The 25,021-nt window shown below is 35.2% G+C and overlaps 1 protein-coding gene across 4 annotated transcripts in view; it reads right to left on the bottom strand.

The window, feature by feature from the left end:
- Positions 1-25,021, bottom strand: part of Tpp2 (tripeptidyl peptidase 2) — a 71,025-nt gene that overhangs the window by 5,505 nt on the left and 40,499 nt on the right. The window contains exons 13-27 of one of the 4 annotated variants that reach the window (XM_021178932.2): positions 24,662-24,830; positions 23,686-23,843; positions 22,758-22,834; positions 20,744-20,850; positions 18,844-18,998; positions 17,864-17,980; positions 17,558-17,658; positions 16,376-16,472; positions 14,928-15,065; positions 13,325-13,569; positions 13,052-13,130; positions 11,161-11,199; positions 5,923-6,074; positions 5,198-5,294; positions 4,126-4,256 (exon numbers count right to left, since the gene is read on the bottom strand). In XM_021178932.2, the coding sequence (XP_021034591.1) occupies positions 4,126-4,256; positions 5,198-5,294; positions 5,923-6,074; positions 11,161-11,199; positions 13,052-13,130; positions 13,325-13,569; positions 14,928-15,065; positions 16,376-16,472; positions 17,558-17,658; positions 17,864-17,980; positions 18,844-18,998; positions 20,744-20,850; positions 22,758-22,834; positions 23,686-23,843; positions 24,662-24,830 (1,862 nt within the window). Of the gene's footprint in view, positions 1-4,114; positions 4,257-5,197; positions 5,295-5,922; positions 6,075-11,160; positions 11,200-13,051; positions 13,131-13,324; positions 13,570-14,927; positions 15,066-16,375; positions 16,473-17,557; positions 17,659-17,863; positions 17,981-18,843; positions 18,999-20,743; positions 20,851-22,757; positions 22,835-23,685; positions 23,844-24,661; positions 24,831-25,021 lie in introns of all 4 variants that reach the window. The other 3 variants (XM_021179078.2, XR_003835974.1, XM_021179004.2) reach the window with 3 other exon arrangements.

Below are 25,021 nucleotides of genomic sequence, written 5' to 3'. Positions count from 1 at the left end.
TGAACCCCACGCAATAGTTGAGAGACTTCAACATCTGTCTCTTACTAATGGGTAGGTCATCGAAACAGAAACGAAACAGAGATGCAATGAAACTAACATGTTATGAGCCAAGTTGATTTAACAGATATCTACAGAACATTTAACCCAAAACCAAAAGAAGATACCTTCTTCTCAGCACCTTGCCCAATCTTTTCCAAAACTGACATATAATCGGACACAAAGCAAACCTCAACAGATACAGGAAGNCTGAAATAATCCCTTGAATCCTANCAGATCACNATGGACTAAGGCTGGACTTCAATAAAAACAGAAACAACAGAGAGCCCATAAACTCTCTAGTCAATGAAAACTTGGTCAGGGAAGAAATAAAGAAAGAAATTAAAGACTTTCTAGACTTTAATGAAAATGAATGCACAGCATACCCAACTAATGGGTCACAATGCAAGCAGTCTTAAGAGGAAAAAAAAAATCTATCTTACCACTCAGTGCCTTTATAACTTAACAGCATACCTGAAAGCTCTAGAACAAAAGAAGCAAATACACCCAAGAGGAGTTGAGGGGAGTAAATAGCTAAACTCAGGGCTAACATCAGTCTTTTAGGAACAAAGAAAATAATATAAAGAATCAACAAGAGCTGGTTCTTTGAGAAATTCAAGATAGATAAACCTTTATCCAGACTAACTAGAGGGCACAGAGACAAACCAGAGGAACTCAGAAATGAAAATGAAGACATAACAATAGAAACTTAAGAAATTTAAAAAATTATCAGATCCTACTACAAAAGCCTATATTCAACAAAACTGGAAAATCTAGATGTAATAGATGATTTTTAGAACATGTACCAAAGTTAAACCAAGATGAGGGAAACTTATCAAAACAGTCCAATAACCCCTAAGGAAATACAAGCAGTCATTAAAAACCTCCCAACCAAAAAAAAAAAAAAAAAAAAAAAAAGGCCAGGGACAGACGGTTTCAGTGCAGAATTCTACCAGACTTTCAAAGATGAGTTAATACCAATACTCCTCAAACGATTGCACAAAATAGAAACAAAAGAACACTATCAAATTCATTCTATGAGGCCACAGTTACTCTTGATACCTATACAACACAAAGAGTCAACAAAGAAAGAGAACCTCAGACCCATTTTGCTTATGGACATAGATGCAAAAATAATAAACAGAATCCTTGCAAACTGACTCCAAGGTTACATCTAAACTACCATTCACGATCAATTATGTTTTGTCCCAGGGATGCAGGGGTGGTTCAATATACAAAAATCCATCTATGTAATCCACCATATAAACAAACTGAAAGATTAAAATCACATGATCATCTTATCAGACTGCTTTGACAAAATACAACACCCCTTCATGTTAAAAGTTTTGGAGAGATCAAGGGACCTAAGGCACAGACCTAAACATAATAAAGGCAAAATGAAGCAAGCAAAATGAAGCTAGTAGCCAACATCAAATTAACTGGAGAGAAACTTAAAATCAATTCCACTAAAACCAGGGACAAGTTGTCCACTCTGTCCCTATCCAATATAGTATACATATGGGACCTCAAAAATTCTACCAGAGGACTCCTAGCTGAAAAACACCTTCAGCGAAGTGGCCTGATATAAAATTAACACACACACAAAATCATTAGCCCTCACTCCTTCATACAAATGATAAACAGGCCAAGTGAGAAATTAGGGAAGCGACATGCTGTACAGTAGTCATAAAGACTATAAAAATATCTCGAAGAAACTCTAACCAATCAAGTGAAAGACCTGTATGAGAAGATCTTCAGGTCTCTAAAAAAAGTAATGGAAGAAAATCTCATAAGACTGAAAGATCTCTCATGCTCATTCTCTGCAGGACTAACAGAATAAAAATCCGTCATCTTACCAAAAGCAGTCTACAGACTCAATTCCTACCAAAATTCCAACTCAATTCTCTAGAGACCTTGAAAGAGCAATTTCAACTTCATATAGAAAAAAACCAAAAAACCTAGGATAGTTAAAACAATACTGTACAACAAAAGAATTTCTGGAGGCATAACTATCCCTGACTTAAAGCTGTTATTACACAGCAAGAGTAATAAAAACCATGTGACATAATAACAGACAGGTTGATCAATGTAATACAACTGAAGGTGCAGAAATAAACCCATACACCAACAGACACTTAATAGTTGAGAAAGCCAAAACCATACAATATAAAAAAAAGAAAGCATCTTCAACAAATACTGCTGTTCTAACTGAATGTCTGCATGTAGAAGAATGCAAATAGAACCATACTTATTTCCCTGCACAAAACTCAAGTCCAAATGGATCAAAGACTTAAACATAAAACCACATACACTAAATCTAACAGAAGATAAAGTGCAGAACTGCCTTGAACTCATTGGGACAGAAAGACAATTTCCTGAACAGACACACCAATGGCTCAGACACTAAGAAAAACTAAATTAACTGAATTAACCTCATGAAACTGAAAAGGGTTTGCAAGGCTAAGGACACCATTAATATGACAGAACAGCAGCTTACAGAATGGGAAAAGATCTGACAGATGACTAATTTAAAAATATACTAAAAACTCAAGTTAGACATCAACAATACAAATAGCTCAATTAAAAAATAAAGTACAAAACTAAACACAGAATTCTCTACAAAGAAAAGCACTTAAAGAAATGCTCAATGTCCTTAATCATGAGGAGAATGGAAATCAAAATGACTCTTGAGATCATTTTATACCTGTCAGAATGGCTAAGATTAAAAACTCAAGTGACATGACATCACATGCTGGTGAAGTTGTGAAGCAAGGAGAATACTCCCCATTATTATTGGGAGTGCAAACTTGTACAACTGCGTTGGAAATCAATTTGGCAGTTTCTCAAAAACTTGGGAATAGTTCTACCTCTAGAGCCAGTTATATCACCCCTCAGCAATACCCAAAAGATGCTCCCCACCATACAACAAGGAAAATTACTCAACTTTGTTCATAGCAGCTGTATTTGCAATAGCAAGAAACCTAGATGTCCCTCAAATGAAGAATGGACTACTTCTCAGCTATTAAAAACAACTACAGCATGAAATTTGCAAGCAAATATATGGAACTGGAAAATATCACTCTGAGCGACATAACCCAGACCCAGAAAGACAAACATGGTTTGTACTCACTTATAAGTGGACACTAGCATTACAGGATAACCATGTTATACAATCCATAGACCCAAAGAGATTAAGTAATAGGGAGGATAACTGAATCTCACTCAGAAGGGGAAATAAAATAGGCTATGGAGGTGCAAGAAGCAAGGGAACTGCGTGGAAGGCGTGGGGTAGGGAACAGCGTGGAAGGCGTGGGGTAGGGAACAGGTCTCCAGAGCATTGTGGAAGTTTGGGGAATGGGAGAGAGAATGTAAGTCGGTGAATGGGGGACATCTCTGGGATGAAATCTGAGATAAGGAGGCTCCCAGGAGTCTATAGGAGTATCCCTATTGGAGACTCCTACCAGCTGGGGACATGAAGACTGTAGTGGTTGGTCACTTGTAAGACTTCCAGTGGAGGGAGGGGGACTCCAACCCACCCACAAAACCTTCAACCCAAAATTTATCCTGCCTACAAGATGTGCAGGGATATAGATGGAGCAGAATTTAAGGAAATGGCCAACCAATGGCTGGCCCAACTTGAAACCCATCCCATGGGAAAGAGCCTAGCCATGACATTAAAAATAATAGTCTGCTATGCTTGCAGAGTCTCCTGAGATGGTTTATCCAGCAGCTAATGGAAAATATGCAGCAAGCCATATCTAATCATCATGAGTTGTTGGGGAAGTTGAGGGGAACAGGACTGAGCAAGTTGGAGGTGTCAAGGACACCACAAGACAGCCAACTAACCTGGAGTCACTGGGGCTCACAGAGACTAAACCACCAACCAAAGACTGAGCATGAGTTATTTTCTTGTGCTGTGTTTTAAAAAGCTGAAGAAATTTATGAAATTTCTGAGGGAGTTGGAAAAAAACTGTCAATCCTAACTGTATGTTTTAAAAGAAATAAAAAAATCTTTAATACTAGTCCCTAATTATTAAAAACAAATAACTAAGAATGAGATGCAAGAAAGATTATTTACTGGTTAGGTACTTTTTTATAGTAGCTGCATCAGGCCTGGGATCAGTCTTCATGGCAATGTAAACTGCAAGAGCGGTTTGATCGATGTGAGAAATAACAGCATTGGCAGCATCAACAATTTCATTAAGTCTTTTCATTCGTTCCTGGGTAGGAAATAAAGAAGTGTATAAAATAGTGCATTGAAATATTTGTATTTCTACTGTCCCAGCCATGAAACTGTACGTCACTTCCTTGTAGGTCTAGAGGTCTGTACTATCTTCTAATGTGACTTTTACCATTTCCAGTATTCCTGGAAAACAGGCTGAGGGGTAACAATACCTAACTTAAGTCTGTAGTTCAGAACTCAAAATAAAACAAATATAAAAAGTTTACCAAAATGACTTATTTTTAAACAAGGAAAATGCCTTTCTAGCATATCATTAAGATTTTAGAGATAACAATCTCTATTTTATGCCATGTCACACAAAAAAGCAGAAAGTAAAATTCCCCCAAATCCTCATTCCCAAGCTAATAATCATTAAAATAAGAAAGATTATAAGGATTAGAAAGAAAGTATTATAACCAAGACTCTTACTTAGCTATAACCATCTTCAATCGTTTACTTAGTTATTTTCTCTTTTGTCAAACTGCTTTTGAGGGACCTCCTTTAAATATTCTATTTTAATTCACTCTAAACCTTCATGATTTTGGCATGTTTCAACTTCCATTAAGAGTAACAACAGCTAGCCTACGGTCCACATTAGACAACCTGGAATTATAAAAACTTTTGTAACGAAGTAGTTACTGAAAGTGCTTAGATTTCCACTTGCCCAGGACAACTCATCAAATCAGACCTTGTACTTTTCCTGTATTAACCATTCAAGTCCCGTCTTTACATCATTATTACATATACATACTGCACTTCATTATCAAAACTGAACAGGAGTGGAGTTCTTATCATTATCTTAATGGCATATCAACTGGAAGAGATTAATTTTCAGTAGGCAGGAAAAGAGGGCAGAAAGAGATACACCTTACCTCAAAATTACAAACTTTAGCTACTATTGTACAAAAAGCGAATTAGTAAAAAATTACTATATCTAACCTTTTCAGCATCCAGTTGATGAAGACGTGCGACATACAGAGGAAGGTAAGCAGGATATGTTTCTTTCAATTCATTGTAAATGTCAGTAGAATCAAGCCTATGTAAAAGAGTCTTATTAGTAATTTTCAATTACAAGCAAATTTTGGTTAAAAATAAATGTAAACATTGCTTTACAGTTGTAGTCATTAAAAATATTTTATAATGTAAGTTATAATTATTATAGGGACTAGTTACACAAATATATCTATCTGAAAATTACTTCAGTTAAGAGTCCTATAAAACATTTAGATGAAACTAGACATTGACATTGGGCTGGAGATATGGCTCAGTGGGAACTCACAATGCTCTTGTGTTTGTGTGGATGTCTATCATATGTATTTGGGTGTGCACAGAAGTTAGAAGAGGGGGACAAATATATATATATATATATATATATATATATATATATGTAATCTATAGAGTTGGCGTTCCAGGTAGTTTTGATCTGCCTAATATAGTGTTGGGATCCAAACTTTGGTCTGTTGGAAAAGCAGTGTATGTTCTTAACTCCTGAGTTATTTTTCCAGCTCATGAGCTGAGCACTTTTGATGGAGGGAGGACATATAAGGTCTTTAGGCTGGACCTAAGCCCCCAGCAAATAATAAGAATATGTGCAGGGTAAGTAATGGTACAATGAAGCTAAGGCAAAAGAAGATAAGGTCTTGGAACCCACTAAAATGACCTACTTGGTCATCCACTGAATTTTGAGATCTCGTAATGCTTCAGTAAACTCTTCTTTCAAATCTTTCTCTTTTTCTGAATCCTTGTCTTTATCTTTGCTGCCATTCTTAATCTTTGTTGGTGGAGGTATGAGATAGTAATGAACAGGGATCACATCCTAGGAAGGTGAAAGAAAGTTTTAGGTTAATACACTTCATTTCACACACTTTAAAAATCATTGTCAAAAGCTAAGAGTTTTGTAATATGGATTGTGCCTGCCTGAATTATATTCCAAATCTGAAGGGTCAAAAATATAAAGAATACCAATCTGTAATTACTAGAGTTTTCCCTCTGAACTTTAAAAACACTGAAGTTTTAATCCATTCCATTAAAATAAAAGAGGTAAGAATTTTTCTCTATGAGTGTCTTTCTCATTCTTAGTTGTACTTGACACCTTAATTACAGTGTACCTTGTACTTTCACAATTAAAGCTGAACAAGTTAAAACTAAAATAAGATTTTTTTTCTTAATAAGAGGGCAGAGAAGGCACATACTTATAAATACATGTTCTACCTAGAGTTAGTCTGACAATAAACACACAAGTAAATAATTTCTGATAGTGACATATAATACACAAAAATGAATCAATAAAGGACACACAGTGACTGCTGGGTAAGATAGGAAAACCATGCAAACAAAGTGGTAATGGAAAGGTCAGGGAAGATAAATGAATAAATTTGAATTACCTAACTGAAGAGATGAAAAGCACCCGCCCCCCCCCCCCCCCAAGAGTTAGTCTAGGAATAGAAATTGAACAAATACAAAAACCTGAACCCAGTCTATGAAAAGTTATATAAACCAAGAAAGGGGGCTACAGCCACAGAGAGTTTGATGGGACATGGTTAAAAATGTAGATCCTATTTGAAATATATAAAGAAGCCTATCAAATATTTTATGTAAGGCAGTGATTAAAGACTTTGCTTTTTAATGATTTGATCTTATATATATGCTAAAAATTGGGCTATGTTTTATAACTGTTGATGATATAAGTCTTGAGAACAGACTACAGAAAAGTAGAGGTAGGAAAACAAACCAGCAAACAAACCTAGGACTCCCTACATTGTGTGGAACTAAATAATAAGTTGAGAAAACAAAAGAAAATGAACAGATATTCTTTGAAGGCAGAGCTAAGAATGTTTGCCAGTAGTGCTTACAGTAATGACATGAATAAGGCTAACAGAAATAAGAGAATAGAATAGAGTAGATCTGGTATTATTGCTTGGCCCAAAGATGCTCTAAGACAGGAACAACTAAAAGGAATTTGGGTTTTTGAAAACTTTGAGGATGTCCATGCGGAAAGAATCAGTAAGGCTGGCAAGATGTCTGAGACAGGAAGGTGCTTGGTGCTTGCTGAGCAGGAAAACCTGAATCTGATTCCTGGTCTTACCTAATAGAAGGAGAAAACTGACTTCCTTCCTTCCATCCTTACCTTTCTTTTTCTTTTCCTTTTCTCCTCCACTCCTCACACAGAATAAATTAATGAGTTTCAAACAAACGAAAGAATGGAGTGATCAACTGCTAAACCAGATGGAAGATGGTGAATAATGTAGAAGAGGCTTGGCTGCAAGGAGCCTGCTAATCACCTTGGCAAGAGTACTATCCTGAGACAAAAACTAAAGATACAGAGAAGAGGAGACTAAGCCTACAACTCTGAGAAAGTTGTTTTGAAGATGGCAGAAAAAAGGTAGCTGATTACTTTGTCTATGGAGTATAAATCTTTCCTATAAACATACATCGCTTGGGAAATATTGACCAATGCTTACACTTAATTTCTAGCAACAAACTGTCCTCAAGTTAGTCATTAAGTAAGCTTTTCAAATTCTGTTTCCAAGTTTATATTCAAATGCTGCTAAGTTAATATCTACATTTATTTTAATGAAGTTTCTAACATTAGAACAAACTTATATTACCAAAGGGATATATACTACCCTTTTGACATTATTTCAGAAAAACATGAGACCCACAAATTGGACTTTTATGTGTAAGCAAGACATCTATTTTAACACTATCTGATACTCAATTATGGGGTATAAAATGATACAATAGTATATGAGGAATGACTGTTGTAGCTTTATTATGACTTCACTGTAAAATAACCACCACCACATCTTCATGACCCATTTAAAAAGCAGAAAACAGAAATGAGAAAGCGCTAGAAATTTATCTGCAGCCCACTGTTATATTCTCTGGGTAAGGGAGCCAAAGCCCAGGAAGAAAAACTCACACAAGGTCCAAGACTAGAAAAAGAAACAGGTCTACTGTTGGGCTTGCTTCTTTAGGACCCTGCCACCTAACCATTCCTTCTTTCCTCAACACCAATCCTGTTTCTATTCCTGAGACCAGCTCTAGGACATGCAATAGAAGCCATGTTGACTCTGAATTCATGATTTTGTCTCAGAGTCCTTCCTCCTAAACTCTGATAGTACGGGAATTATGGGCATGCTCCACCATGCTCAGCTTTTTTTCTTCTCCACTGGTTGCTTGCAGATCACTTTCTTGAGTGGGTATCGCCCCAGACAAAGCAAAAAAGTATTTGAAAAACCTGACTCTATAGTATCAAATTCTCAAGAAAGCAGCTTCACAACTGTCTAAGTAGGAAGATATAAGGAGTCTCCAATATTTAATATTGTAATATTGTAAATATAGTTTTATCACTTTTGGAATCAAGTTCTTCACATAGCATGTTATACAGACTGTAAATCACCACTTGCGTGACAGTCCCTCTTCATTTAGCAGGCTAGAAAGTGGGAAACACTTCCACATAGAGAAACCTATGTTTTGGAGGGTAATTTCTCTGCTGAATTTCAAAGATGAGGCATGTTTTATTACTGTTTTAGTATGGAAAATGGAAAATAGAATTTAATATGAGTAATATGTTAATGTATGATAAAAAGTACCACCTAAGAAAAATATAAAATCCTATTGTAGCAAGCTTGATCATTAAAAAAGTTTATTATCTTAGAAAAAAAAAATCAATAACCAGTACAATTAAAATATAGTAAAACATTATAAAAATACTTCACAAGAATTTTCTATTATCAAAATTATAAATCCAGTATTTATAAATCCTAATCAAAAGGAAAATGAGAGTTGTTTTAGATTGTGTCACCATGATCACACTCTTTCTTTAATAATTTTTTTCAACTCACTTAAGGGACCAGTATATAGTTAATTTAATACTAATGATTTTGTACCTTAAATCATGAATGATTGTGATGTTTTAAAAAAGATATTCAAGAATACTCATAGTAGAAAAGCTATGGAGTTCTCAACAAAAGAAACTTAGTATTAAAATTGAAGAAGAAAAAAAGTCTTTGTAAGCCATCCATAAAGATTTCAACAGTGTTCAAACTGAGAATATTTTTCAGAAGCAATGTTACCTGTAAAACTAGTAATTGCCCAGTGGATAGCATAACACATCACTTAGATCTGGTTCAAAAGGCTCAGTTTCTTGAGTGCTTCAATTATTAATTTAGTTATGAAAGTAAAAGCTTTATAAAAGCTCACTATTTTAAAGATTTATCACTGCTGCAATTATGGTTTATTAAAAGTAAATTATTTTATATTATATGTGTAAGTATTTCTCTTTGTAACTTTGTATTTGTTTTTTATAAAAGAGCTGTACTATGCCATGTACTTGTACTGAGAGGAAGGGATGGGCAGAAGTAATTCTAGATTCCAAGTTTGTTACACGAGCTTTATTCAGCTTCCAGTAATTATAAACTCACACTTCAGTATTATCTATTATACCTTGTACAACCTTAGCCCAAGACTTTGTAGACCAACTAAAAAATACAAGTGGAAGAAAATGCAATATTTCAGTAAGGTTTCAATAAACCTTACTGAAATATGCTTCCTTTTGTAGTTGAGTTCCTGGCAAACTTTTTTAAACTGTCTTCATGGCAACTCAGAGGCACATATCAATGCATTAAATGCTTGGTTATGATCTATTAAATGGATTATGATTGTGCCCAAATGGGTCAAATCAAACCATCTGAGAAATACTCATCTTCAGTTTGTTAACTAGAAGATTTTTCATGGTGTACCAGAGCTTATCAATACTCACAAAAAAACCATTGTGGACAACATTCCAATACTATGAAACACGACTGTTTCTTCTATTACAACACCTCTTGGATAAATAGGCCACTGAATGGCTCTTCCTCAAATGTATCCCTTTCTCTGTACTCGGAGTAGAGATCTTCAAGTTAAATGGGGGGTCCAGCAGTCAATACAGACTCTCATATGTTAACAGAAATCAAGTAGAATCAATACTCATAGCATCAAATCTGTCTGTATTTTTATCACAGACTCAACTTTTATTTAGTTAGAAGTTCTTATTCTCTAATTTTTGTATCTGTCCTCCCATAACTAGGATAGATGCAAGAGCAGACAGAGACTAGTTTATTAACAAAATCATTTTACTTAAAATGGCTTTTAGAATATAAGTTTTTTTTTTACATTTTTCTCACATTTCAAATTTTTATTTATTTGTTTGTTTATTTATTGTGTGTGTGTGTGTGTGTACAGGTGAGTGCCATGGTACACATATAGAAGTTTTTTTTTTTTTTAACATTTTCCTCACATTTCAAAAATTTATTTATTGATTTATTTATTGATTTATTGAGTGTGTGTGTGTGTGTGTGTGTGTGTGTGTGTACACAGGTGAGTGCCATGGTACACATACAGAGGTCAGAATACAACTCTCTTTCCATCGTGTGAGTCCTGGAGATGAGACTCAGGTTGTTAGACTTGTCAACAGGTACCTTTACCCATCGAGTCATCTTGCCAGTCCTAGATTTTAAAAATAATGACTTTGCTCTCCATTGCATTCATCTCTTTATGACTTTGGATATGCAAAATTTCAAACTTTTTAACTTGATATCTTATCTATACCAATAAATGAGAAGCAATAAAAATCATCCATACCATTGGAAAATATGGTTTAATAAATATGGTTTCCATATTCCATAAATATGGAAAATAAACCATAGGGTATGGTTTAAAAAGCCTTTTTTAGAAAGACACTATGTCAATACTGCTTGTAGGTATTAACTAAGAGAACTATACTGCAGAATATAAAGAAAGGAAACTAAGGGAGAGATTCTTTAAAAATAAAGATTTATAATAGTGAGAGAAAAAAAGTTTAATAACTATGTAAATAAGGCTTTAAGACATCGTTTTTAAGAACTGACAATCAGTACCTTTTTAAATTTTCCTTGTCGTTTTGCTGCAGACTGCCCCTGGGAGTTAGAACGACATTCTGTAAGAAAACATGCATAATCTACACAGGATGGAGATACCACCTCTGCCTAACTTTCTTCCAATTTAACATTCCATCTGTATGTTGTCACAGTACTCAGAAGGGTCAGATCTGTGACCAAAATGGCATGCTTTTAAAGAAAGCAGCACTACCATGCCAATTTTTAAAAACAAAAATGCAATCAAATATGCCATTTTAAGGCAAAATTCTTTCAGCATTTTGGTTAAAGTATTTAGTGATTAAATTCCATTATCATTAAAACATTAAAAAAAAAACATTTAAATTTAGCTGACAGTCTGCAGAGTCTGATTGTATAGAGGAGGTCATGACCATTACACAAGCCTAAATCATTCTTTAAAAAAAAAAAAAAAAAAAAAGCCAAACAAACAAAAAAGAAAAAAGAAAAAACCAAAGTAACACTCAGGGCTACAATGAAAGGCAAAGTGAGGTAAAATGGCACTTCCTTTCCAACTACCAAAATGTAGGAATTATAAAACTGCTGAGGAAAGTTTAAATAAAGAACCCAATGGCAATTATACTCAATAACTTTAGATTATTGCTATTTTCTTATAAACAACCTTTCTATCTATAGAAAGCTAGCAACAGTCAATTCCAAGCACTTATAATTTCAATATTGCCTCTGATAGTATTGTCAGGAAGTACTATTTCTGAATTCTTATAAGAATACTTCTGCCAATAATTCTTTTCTGCTATACTTTCCATGAGAAGTGGACTTCTGAGATGAGTTATCTACCATCTGGGTGAAAAACTCAGTTGAAGTCCCATAGAAGCAGCCATCTAGGTAAGTCTCCAAAAAGATCTATGAGGATTTCTTAAATCAGTTCAAGAACAAAGTCCAGTATCAAGTGCTGATTTACTCCAAATGACACTGAAGTATGTGTGGGTAAGAGTACACAATGAAATGCATCCTGAGAGATGTCAAGGTAAACGTTTTCTAAGCACAAAATCCCCAAATTACTCCTTATGGCTATGAACATATGACCTTCGTTGAACAGTGACAAGAAAAAATACGTTTCAAGATAAATGAGATGAATTCACTCTGACAACAGCATTTATAGATCCCAGGATTAGGTTAAGTAGACTTACATAGTTTTGTATGAACTAATGCTAAATGAGAAATGCACAGATGTAAGAATTGTATTACACCAAAATGACCTATGATAAAGGGTGACAGATCCACATAAAAAACATTCTCTGCAACAAATCTGTAATAAAAACAAGATGGAAAAACCTGAAATAAATACCTTTAAGTTTTAAATAAGTTATCTCTAAACTAGAAACAAAAAGCATCATTTTGAAACTACAAAAAGCAGAATCACAAGAAACACCATACATCTATCCACGTAATTGTTGAGGTCTTGTAGACCACAGCAAGCTTTCACAAATGTGAGAGCCAATATCCATTAATAAATATCCTTCAGATTGGTTTTTATAAACAAATGAAGAGAACTTGACTTATTCCAATATCTATACTATATTGGTTGAAATTCTAGGGTATGCTATAATTTTACATATCCCATTTGCTTCAACCAATCATGATCTGGATGTCAAGAACTTCAGGAACTGAGGTGGAATAGCTTTAGGGCATGAGGCTTGTGGAAAAGAACATAAAGTACCTTTTAATGATACATTTAAAAAGGTACCAAATATTAATCCACCTTCACTAACAGCTCAAGAAAAAGAAAAACAATTACTGTTCCCTCTCTGCAAGTATTCTTTTACCCCTTCTGAACGATGGACTTTGAAAGCCCATCTTCAAAGGGATGGAAAATTTTAAACAGGTACTTTCAGTGTAAAACACTAGTACTTACAGCTTTCTTTCCAAGCTCAGTCTTTGACAATGTCAAGGAGCCTGCAAGGTAGCATCCAGGTCCTGCCCCCTTAGGTATTCTAATGAGAGAATTAAAAAGGGAAAAAGTAACAAAAGAAAAAGTTTCACAAAAACACTTAGAGGAAAACCATCAAAATCAAACTGAAATATTTCCCATGTCCAAATTTTCAAAAATCAAACTGAGAAATAACTTCAGACTAAAATGATAGCAAATTATAAATGTAGACTAACATACATCAACATCAGCACTTACTTATCATCAGGTAAGGAAGTAACAAAGAATGGCTGATTGTATTTGGGTGGTAATGTTAAACTGCTTGATTTCTTCTTTCCTAGAAGCGCAAGGCTATGATTTTCATGAATATCTAAGCTCAAGGTATTAGACAACCTATGTGAAACAATAAACGGAAGATCTTTGAGACGATCCAAATCACTGATTTGCTCATGACGAATCTGTAATCGGATTGTATAATCTCCTTTCTCCAATTTCAGAGAATACTAAAAAAGAAAACATTTGGAAAAAAGTAAGTTCAGTTCAGTAAAAGGAGAGTAAAAGGATAAAAGACACAGTTCCATTTACAGACTGTACAAGGTATGAGACATCTATATTCAAAGTCTAAGGTGCTAGTGAGCAGGGCAGAATTTGAAGTATCAAGTGGCTTGCCTGACCCCAAGCGTATCTACATATTCACACAATCAGTGTTATACATAAGAAAAGCAAGTATAGTTTTGTTTATATGCCATAAGAAACATGAAGTGGTAGTCAAAAAGTTAAAATTAGATTTGTATATTACCTAAAATAAACATTCATGTGTATGCACATGTGTGACTTCTGTAAAACTTTACATTTTCACTGTGGAGTGTCACATCCCTTTATGACAAGCAGGGAAAACAAGGAGGCAGTAGAGATCAAGGATTATAAAGCTACTACATCCCACTCTGCTGCTAACATGCTCACTGAACAGCGGTGCTGTCAGTAGTTTGCAGAAGCAATGTCTTCTGAGCCAATGTGAAATGTAACTATAGTGATGAGATTGCTGCTTGCTTGACAGGAAAACTGGGATCGTTCCTTAAATGCAAAAGCTTCCATAAATAATTTTTATTATTTTACTACTTAATTATTTTATTATTCAGCAAAAAAATCATGAGCATTTCAGGAAAAGTATCTCCTATTTCTTCAAATACAATTTCAACCAGAGACAAAATTCCCAAGTAGTTCCATGTCCTTTAGTGGGAAACAGTGTCCAGAGCATGCAGTTCAATGTGGCGCACGCCTTTAATCCCAGCACTCAGGAGGCAGAGGCAGGCGGATTTCTGAGTTCGAGGCCAGCCTGGTCTCATAGTGAGTGCCAGGACAGGGTTTCTGTATAGAGAAACCCTGTCTCGAAAAACAAAACAAAACAAAACAAAACAAATGCTCGGTATAATTTCAGATGTGAAGGTACTCATATTAACCCTTGTGTTCCACTCAGACCTGGCGTCACGTTATGCTCTCCCATTCACTCACTGTCTATCTTTAGTAGAAGCAGTGTGTAGGAGGGAGGAGTAATGCAACAGGTAGATATACTAGGACTGGAGGTCTAATCTAGTGGAAGAGTGCATGCCGAGCATGTGCAAAGACACCAATGTAGTCCCTTCTCAGCTAAAAATGCTCTGATGGCCAGTACTTGTAAGCAACATCCTCTAGTATATGGCAGAAAAGTTGTCAAGTCTGCTGCTTAATAACTACAATGAGCAAAAGAGATTTCTATAGGTGTCAGAAAATTGAATGTGACTTTATGGTACTTTTAAAAAAACCTTTTAAATGTTATACCTTAACGAGAAATTTGGGATTTATTACTTTTTATAATTTATACCTGATGTGGATAGGCATCGCCTGAGCCCATCTGTCTTTTGTTCTGGTCGAAAATAATCCACAACTGACTGTCAAATTCTGACTCATATAACAATTCACAAAGGAGTGGACAACTAGGTGTTACTTCTCCGCTCTTGGGCTATTAAAAAAAAATAACAATTATTGATATGATTTATATATAATACCAATAACACTTTTCAAAAAAGTATTCAAAATATATTCTTATAACTATTTCTTTTCAAAGTATACGATAGTTACTATCTTGGCATTAATAGATGCACTTTTGTAAACTTTAAATCTATAAACCTAGTACTCTTCCTATACACACACACACACACACACACACACACACATTTCTAACAAATCTATATATAGTTCTAACACAGTCTCATTATTTTATATAACTGGAATCTAACAATTTATCTACCAGTATGTAACAATAAGACTAAAGTCACATTATGCTTCAATAAAGTAAGCATAAAATGAACTGAAATCTCATTGACTCTAAAACCCCCCTGGATCCAACATTTACAATGATCTCAAGAACTCTGATTATTAAATCTTTGCAAAGCATAATCAGGCTAGGTGTTAAAAATGGAGACTTGTGTTATGGTCAAGAGGTGCAGTATCTCTCACATATGCTGAATACTTGATACCCAGCTGGTGATGTTGTGTTGTTTTGGAGATCACCGAAATTCTAGGAGGGAGGGCTTCATTGGAGGAAGCAGGGGCCATGTTCTAAATTTTTTTTCTTGGTACCTTCTCTCTGTCCTTTGTCAACTGAGCTGAGTCTACTAAATGTTCATACTGCCACTGTGTACTGTCTGGAGCCATTTGCCTATTTTTAAAAGCAGAGTAATAGTTTGCCCGTTTCTCTGAAGCAGAGAGAAAGAAAAAAAAAAAATAGTCTGCCTGCCAGACAGAGTCAAGGTGGGTCAGCATTTGTTGGCATATTTCCTGGCCTACTGAGGCATGGAATGATAAGAGGTGGTACACTTGAGGCTCAAGGTGAAGGACTGAAGATTCTATTGACCTTAGTGGTAGGAACAGAAAGGCATTTGGATGGGAACAGAGGTCTTACTGCTGCTACTGTGGTACTGACCAGCAGTCCTCCTCTGTCTTCTTTCTGCCTTTCCTATCTTTAATCCTTGCTCTCTCCTCAGACATTGTTCAACTTGTGCTGGTGGGCTCCGGTACAGTGTACTGCTGGACTACAAGCCCAGACACATAGAGCCCAGAGAGTACCCTCTGAAACAGTGTGGCAGAGTAGCAATTCCTTCCTTTATGCTTTTTCTTTCTTCCTGTTACCTGTCCTATCAACAAAAAAACCTCAATAAATTATGAATAAAAACGAAGTCTCAAAGACCAGTCACATCTTTCCAACTGTGATTTCATAGTACATAAGATTGGAATTTACCACACAGGTATATTTTACTAGAAAACACATACCTGATGAAAGCTGTATGTAAGGACCATCTCATAAAGCTGGCGATTATTTGGCAAAACATCTCTTGATCCTAAAGGTCTGGTTTTTGCATTTACTGGGCTGTAACAAGGCAACTGCATCACTGAATTAAGTCAAGACTTTTTGTTTTTGTTTTTTTGTTTTTTTCTCTGCATAGCCTTGGCTGTCCTGGAACTCACTCTGTAGACCAGGCTGGCCTCAAACTCAGAAATCCACCTGTCTCTTCCTCCCAAGTACTGGGATTAAAGACATGCGCCACCACTGCCCAGCTAAGACTTCATTTAAAGAAAGCAGTTAAACATGCAAGGTGAAGATCACTTCTTAAACTGTCTTTTATAGTAAACTGTACAATCTTGTAACTATTAATATATAGTCTATATTAACTAAATTGCTACAATACTACAAAGACATGAACAGAAGTTCATGATCAAAAACACTTAAAAATGTTACCACAAAGTTCTTAGCAGAGTTCTTAGTTGGGCAATGATTACCAAAAGAGTTAAAGAACATTTCTGATGTGTACACTCACTCCTACTTGCTGGTGCTGGGCATAGGCGTGGCATGGGCCACATCATATGCAGGGGTATAGCTAGTCCTTGTCCTAAGGAAATGACACTGTAAAGGTATCAGCAGCAGAACACTACATTGGAAAATCCTGCTTCCTCAGGGAGTTTATGGCATACACTCAGGAGACAAATTTCTTTTATTGTCAATGAGAGTTTCTGATTCTGAATTTTTCAAACAATGAACAATGAATTCACAAAATAAAAATTTGACACTGTTAATTTGCTTTGTTGTAATATCCAAGATTAAACTGAGGGTACTACATATGGAAAGTGAACACTATTATTAAGCAGTTCCTCAATCCTTTTTCTCAACTTTTTGAGTTATCCAGGTAGCCTTGAACTTGCTTGTCTCCTGCCTCAGACTCAACTGCTAATGAAATGGTTAACATATAGGGACACTACTGATGATAGGATCAGTGAGGGTAGAAAGCAATGCTGAACCATGTTTTGGAAACTCAAGAGGATTCCTAGACAGCAAAATAAAACTTTTTTCTAATATACTAGCATCACATAGATAAAAATTAGAAAAACAAACAAAAAGCAATAAAAGAATTCTTGCATTAACATTTAACTTTTGTAGCTCTTAAAACAATGAGATACCGTAGCGTCTGCACCCAGCTCTTCAAAGTTATGCAAGGAGCCAGATCTTCATACTTTAAAGAGGACTGAACATCAAAACGATTGATTCCTTCAGATGCATGCTACAAAACATATTTAAAAATTAATTTCTCAAATATTAATAGACAACATTTTATATATATGTTCATAAATGCAAGTTTTCAATATCAATGAATGAATATATTCAGATTTATAGATTAGTTTCTAATTAAGTTTTACATCTACCACAGAAGTCATTTTTCATAACAAAAATGACACTAAAAATAATGAGAATGTTATAGCACTTACAATGTTTAACTGTGGTGCAGTACACACTATCCCATGGAATGATATGGTATAATCAATATTGACATCACTGAGACTTGCCCACCAACGAGCAATACAAAATTCAATTGCTTTCCCGCCCTGGAAATAAAAATGAGAATGTTAAAGAATGAATTTGTTTTCTAATTCTTCCTCATATCATCAAATATTACCTGTTTCAAAACAAAAATTTTATTTGTAGCAAGAAACAAAATATTTTATCATTCATTATCTATTTATATTTACTATTATATATTAACAGTAGGGCTTTAAGTAAGATAACAAATGCCATGTAAATGAAGGTCCAAGATTAGAACATTTCTTTATCAGAAGTATCAGAATTAAAGAGAGATGAATATTTGTTGGGGTACAATTCATCTACTTGCCCTGAATGCACAGACCCTGAGTTCCACTATAGAAGGGGAGTTCCACTTTAAGAAGGGGAGACTAGAGGAGGAAAATTCACTTCTGAAACACAGCTTAAATTTTACTTATTAGCATAGATTCTCACTATGTAAATCAGGCTGGTCTTGGAGATCTTCCTACTTCTCCTGCCTCCCAAATACTAGGGTTAAAGTTAAGTACTGTGATAACTGGTTTGGTTTTCAGTTTTTCTTTTTTTTTTAAAGACTGATTTATTTTTATTTTACAGATATAAATGTTTTGCTTGCATTTGGTGCTTTCCGGTTGCATGAGGAGATCAAAGAGGGCATAGGATCCCTTGGAACTGGAGCTACAGATGGTTGTAAGCTGCCCAGTGGGTGCTGTGTGCTGAAGCAGACTCCTCTACAAGGGCAGCAAGTACTTTCAAGCCCTGAGCCTGCTCGCCAGCCTTGGATTTCAGTATTCTTCATTAAATTACCTTATCTGACAGGCATGAAAAGAACCTGAATCTGTAACATGGTCTAGGCAAAACATATAAATGTCTTGGGAGTGCTCTCTATTTTCTTGTTAGATAAACTTACCAAAACAGGAAAAGCTTCAATAAGTGTTCCTTTTTCTGGAAGGGAACAAAACTTATAAAATTCATGACTTCGATATGCTCTCTGCTTCACAAGCTGTACTGCATGAAGAACAAATTTTGCCGATACCTCAGAAGAACATGAACACACGGTAACTTCTAAAATAAAGAAATTAAATTTTAAACTGGCAAGAATTAAAATGCTCATAAAATGGTTAATTATTATTATGAAATTATTAAAATTTCATCTGTTTAGGTGATAATAAAAATAATATCTTCTTTAGTATGTTTTAGATTTATGTATATTTTATATATGAGTTTGTATTCATGTATGTCTATACAACATGTGCATATCTGGTGCCTGCTGGAGGAATACTCTTGAACTGGAGTTATAAAAGGTTGAGAGCCTCTGTGTGGGTGCTGAGAATCAAATCCAGGTCTCTCTGGAAGAGCAGCAAGTGCTCTTAACCATTCTTTTCTCCAATCCCTAAACTAGGATCTTCAAAGTGAAGCTGTAAGGTTTGTGAAACAAAGAACAAAGTATATGTATAGATGATACAGAAATAAGAAATAAGAAATAAACCACTATCAATCCTTACTACAGACATTAGGAAAGAACAAAACTGTTTCTGGATCTATACACAATTATAACCAGGACTTTGAAACAAACAAACAAACAAACAAACAAAAACCCTTTTCTTGTTTTAATTGGAAAACAAATTAGTTCCCAATAAAAAGATTATAATTTTAGAAAACCTTATTTACCATGCCAAAATTTTCATCCCTGCTTACTCGTGTATGTATTCCTACTTCTTTCCCTGAAATTTCACCATATATTAGCTTTACTGTACTACATGGCCAGATGTAAACCAAAGTCATGAAGAGGCAAGATTATTTAAGGAACACTTCTCTAATTTAAGAGCATCAAAATAAGGTTTGGTTCATTTTGGTTCTTACAGACCAGGGAGCATAGAGGGGAAAATAACTAATTGCTACGAGGACATATATATTTTGATAGTATTTTGAATGATGTGAAATAGAAGCCATCAGAACATTTGTAAGCTAACACTGAAATGATGTGACAACATGTTCAGTCCATACCATTCAATGTTTTATAACAATACCCACAATCTCAAATCCTACATGTTTTCAACAACTATATATCTTAAGAAGATTATATTTACTGACTCATAACTAACAAAGTGCTTTTCTTTTTCTTTTTTTAATTAAAGAAAACAGACTCTGGGTAAACTGCAAGGGCTAGGCAGAAACAAGAAACTTCTATGGGTAGGATTTTTACTCTTTAGTACTACTATTAATGATTTTATCAGAGCCCTGAGCTATAGAACCCCAATAGGCTTTATGTAAATGCTGCAGCACAGGAAGCTCCACAACTTGACCATAAAATAGCCTACAATGACAACTCACAATTATAGCTTAAATAGCTTTCTGTCACTGAATACACCGAATTGTTAAGAGTGAAGTACACCAAACTGTTAAAGAGTACAGAGATTAACTTACGCAGACGAAACACTTTATGATTGTCTATTCTTACAGAAGAGGGTAAGCAGTATCAGTTAAAATAGAAAGTCAGCTATGTAAAACTAGGTGTTCCAAGTTAAGTAGTAGTCTACACCTGAGCCCAGACTCATTCCCTAAAGTGGAGTCTTCCCACTTCATTCTACCTCTTTCTCAACAAGTCAGTCAGAGTTTTGATAAGGTATTCTATAGAAAAACCCTCTAGAAGCAGCCCTCCTAAGGGCCTAGCATAGACATAGATATACAAAGAGCAATTCCTGAGAACTCTTAGCAGGAAATCAACACAGAAATAGCACATCACCACCAGTTTACAAATTCTCTAACAGATTTAAAAAATAAAAAGGTAAGAAACAAATTTTACTTACCAGCCCAGGTTGCCCCCTCAGGAACCTCAACAAAATGTCTTCGAATCTGACCAGGTTTAAAATGTACATCTGTAAAGGCTAGATCATAATGTGATGACTCATTTACTCTGAAAATTTAAAAAAAAAAAATTAAACGTGATACTCTAAAAATAAAACTGTATATAAACAATACACTCATCAACACTCTAGATGTTATCCAACAGAGGCAAGTGAACAGTTTGCTAGAAATAAACCCTGGACAATACTACCTCATTCTGTAACACAGCAGTAGATATAACCTCTGACAGCAGCACACAGATGATCTACTCACTTATTTTTATACATTGTAACAGAAACAGTAAGAAGCTTATGCTGTCTCCTGTTAAAGGAATTTTACAAAATTCAAAGACTCTCAACTCTGATTTCTAAAAAATAAAAATTTTCTGAGACAGGGTTTCTGATGTATCCCCTGGCTGTCCTGGAACTCCCTTTGTAAACCAGGCTAGCCTCAAATTCCCAGGAGATCTGCCTACCTCTGCCTCCCAAGTGCTGGGATTAAAGGTATGCACCACCACACCCAGCTATGATTTTTCAATTTTAAAATCACATTATATTTTATGTCAGCAATAGTCTTACAGATGTATGAGTAAAACATAATAAACTGAATCCCCACATGCAGTTTCAAAATGCTCCAAACTACTTCCATAAGCAATCAAAGAAATGTAAACATCAAATGGGTAACTATGTGCTATGGAAATAAAATGTGGGTTGCAATTATATTGTCTTTAATTATATTGTCTTTAATTTTACAAATAAGAAATGAATACCTACTATGTATGAGGTACTGTTATTTGTAGCTAGAAATATTCCAATGAGTAAAAAAGAACCCTTTCTTTGCTCTATAACAACTGGTAGGGAAAGAAAAAACATTTAACATAGCAAGCTCCATAAAAGAATTGTTACAGAAAAATAGAAGAATGGTTTGGATCCTAAGAGTGAGCCTGCAGATGGTTGAAAGTCTTGTCCAAATTCCCACTGAACTTACACAAAACATGTAACAGAGAATTTAACTGTGATGTAAATTTCCCATGTGCATGGATATTTTAATCTCATCAATTTTATCCTGTAGGCCTCATTGGCTGTAATGTTAGAATACATTACATAATTAATATTTAACTCAAATAACCCCCACCAAAGGTATTTAGAATGTGTAAATACGGCTTGCAATCAAATGATATATATTAAATTGAAAAACAAATTGGAACACATTAGCTGAAGCCTGTCCAGGAGCTTGTAAAAAGTGTTAAAGAGAGGAAGGTAGTAAATCCCCTCACCGAGAATTCCCAGAAGTCTGGCTATTTAACATACCAGCAAATGAGGCAAAGGAACAAATGCATAAATACTGAGGAAACCATTGAGTGTCAAGAGAGGGAGATAGCTAAAAATGTGTACTTTGGTATACTCAGTGATGGAAAGCCATCTGAGATGTTAATTCTAAGTTATTCTTGTGGGCTTTTTAAAGGAATGTAAACCTGATCCTTAAGGAACACTCCTGGTGTGTTTGAAGCAGGAAGTTAATACACCAAAGTAAATTCCCTGATTCCAGGATGCTTGAGGTGGAAAGAATAAGGCTGGAAATAGAAAGCAACTAGAAGCATCAGGAGAGCAGAATCACAGACACGGGAAGGTAAGCAGGGTGCAAAGGACGAAGATGAAGAATCCCTGTAAGTGAGGAAAGAGGTACAACGAAGGCAGAAACAGCCTCTCAATTGGGCAATATGGAGTCAGTGGTAGGATGGGCAAAGACATTCAATAGAAAGTGGGCAGATGCCAGATACCCTCAACTAATAATTAACAGAAACAGCATTGCTAACTATATGCCAACTAGGATGCTAGCTAGAAGCAGAACCGTTACCTGCTTCTGTCTTAATCTTTCTAGTTACTTGCTTCTAGGCAATCCTCCAAAAATCAATACTGTATTACAATATAGGCATTAACAATGTATACATAATAATAAGCTAAACATCTTACTTACTTTGCTGCTATAACTGCAGTGATTGGAACTCTGAATAAAGGACCTGCATTGGGGGATGCTATATCATAGCCACACACCTTGAAGAAAGAATGGTAAGTTTCAACACCCATGAAAAAAGTTGCAAAACATAAGTAAAAGGTGTAATGTAAGCATAGAATAATCTAGTCTTAAAATTTAAAGGTCTAGCAGGTAAGTTAATACTAGATTACTGACATTAATTCATATAATAACCCAAAGCAAATAGCAACCAAATAGCAAATCATGACTGAGATGAACAGGTAATAAGGTATCAAGTTTTAAAAAAAGCATTTTAATTACTCTCTACCTCAAACTAAAACTTAGTATTATAAATATTTTGTAGAAAGAGTAGCTATATACTATTCTGTATTTATTTACAACTGTCAGGTTTAACAAATGTTTCCTCTAAATAGTAAAGCTAACCACAGCACAAGTTTAGCTACACTGCATAATTAACAAAGTACAGAGGCCTGATCAAAAAGGCTTTGCGTAGCCAGGCGTGGTGGTGCACGCCTTTAATCCCGGCACTCAGATTTCTGAGTTTGAGGCCAGCCTGGTCTACAAAGTGAGTTCCAGGACAGCCAGGGCTATACAGANGTCTACAAAGTGAGTTCCAGGACAGCCAGGGCTATACAGAGAAACCCTGTCTCGAAAAACCAAAAAAAAAAAAAAAAAAAAAAAAAAAAAAGAAAAGAAAGAAAGGCAGGCTTTGCTATTTCTATCCCCCCAGTCTTATTCACAGAAGAATGCAACACTATATAACTAACTGCTTAAATGGATACAGAAAAGTTAGAAAATCTAGCAAGTGAAAAGGTTAGATTTTTAATGAGAGAAAGCACATCAGGGATTATTTACTTTCACCTTTTCAAACATTTCAAAGAGAAAAGAAAAACAATAGATGTTACAATACCTCTGTATAATGTAATCCTTCTCTTAAGCCCCTGGGGTCCACACGGATGTTTATGTGCCGACACTGATTCATGAGTTCCAAATGGCTGGGACACTGAACCCAAGATGAATTTGAAGTTAAAGCTAAATGAAGCTGAAAGGATATTTTTTCAGAGTTTTCTGGCATTAAAAAAAAAAAAAAAAAAAAAAATTAGACTCAGCATTTCCTCTTTTTCCTGGGAAGGTCTATGTTTTATCAAGAAAATTTAGTTTGGTCAACTGTATAATACATTAGACAGGATACCAAAATTATAACTTAAATAAAAATGCAGAATCTTCACGCATATTTTCATCCATCACTGCTAAGCCTTATAAAAAGCTTAGTGGACCTTTTGTATCACAGCACATAGAGATCAAGCAGCTGACTAAAATAAACTGCCAGATACAAAAGAACAGTTCCTCACCTCCCCACAGCTGTGTTTACGTCCCACACTCACCTAAAGCTCTGTCTTCTATTCAAGGAATGAGATATGGAAAGAAAATTAAGCTATAATTTTATTATAGGCTTAATAAATTATGGGCCACTGAAGGTCAGGGCCCACTCTTTTCCTTCATTGTCAAGATCCTGAATGAACTGCTATGCTACTGGGGTCTCTAAGAAATATTTTCCACCAAATCTATTAAGTTTTAAAATAATCACTTGTTAATGTGTATTTTCTCCTAAGAACAGTGAGTGGTTTGGGTCATGACAAATCTTTCACAGTGACTGCTTAAGACCATCAGAAAACACAGATATTTACATTACAATTCATAAATAACAAAATTATAGTTATAATTTTATGGTTGGGAGTCACCACAACATGAGGAACTGTATGTTGGATAAGGTCGATAAACATTACTTTAGACATCAGACAAGCAAAGCAGCATTCTTGTTTTATTTACAATTCATTTAAGCCACAAATACAAATGCTTCTGCTTACTGTCACCCTAGTACTTACCTGTGTTTTCTGGAAATACAGGCTCAATGCCAACACCATGATCTGAAGGAGCAGCCACCTGGACAGGATCTCGGAGGTAGATACCACGGTTATTTCCAACAGTAACTGTAAAACCTAATCTGTTAGCAAATGATGTATTTTGAATGAGGTAGTCATAAGCTTTGTCAACCTAAAAGAATATAAATGATAGCATGTAAATGGCTAGGTAAAGAAAATATTTTATTAAAAATTATGCATCAGTCTTAATTAATCTGGACCCCCAAGATCTTTCAAACACTGGACCACCAAACAGGTAGCATACACCAGCTGATATGAGGCCCCCAACACACATACAGTAGAGGATTTCCGGGTCTGTGTTCA

Source organism: Mus caroli, chromosome 1, assembly GCF_900094665.2.
Source record: "Mus caroli chromosome 1, CAROLI_EIJ_v1.1, whole genome shotgun sequence".
Classification (NCBI taxonomy): domain Eukaryota; kingdom Metazoa; phylum Chordata; class Mammalia; order Rodentia; family Muridae; genus Mus; species Mus caroli.
Note: the sequence above shows the minus strand (reverse complement) of the source record. Positions and strands in the feature narration are given on the sequence as shown.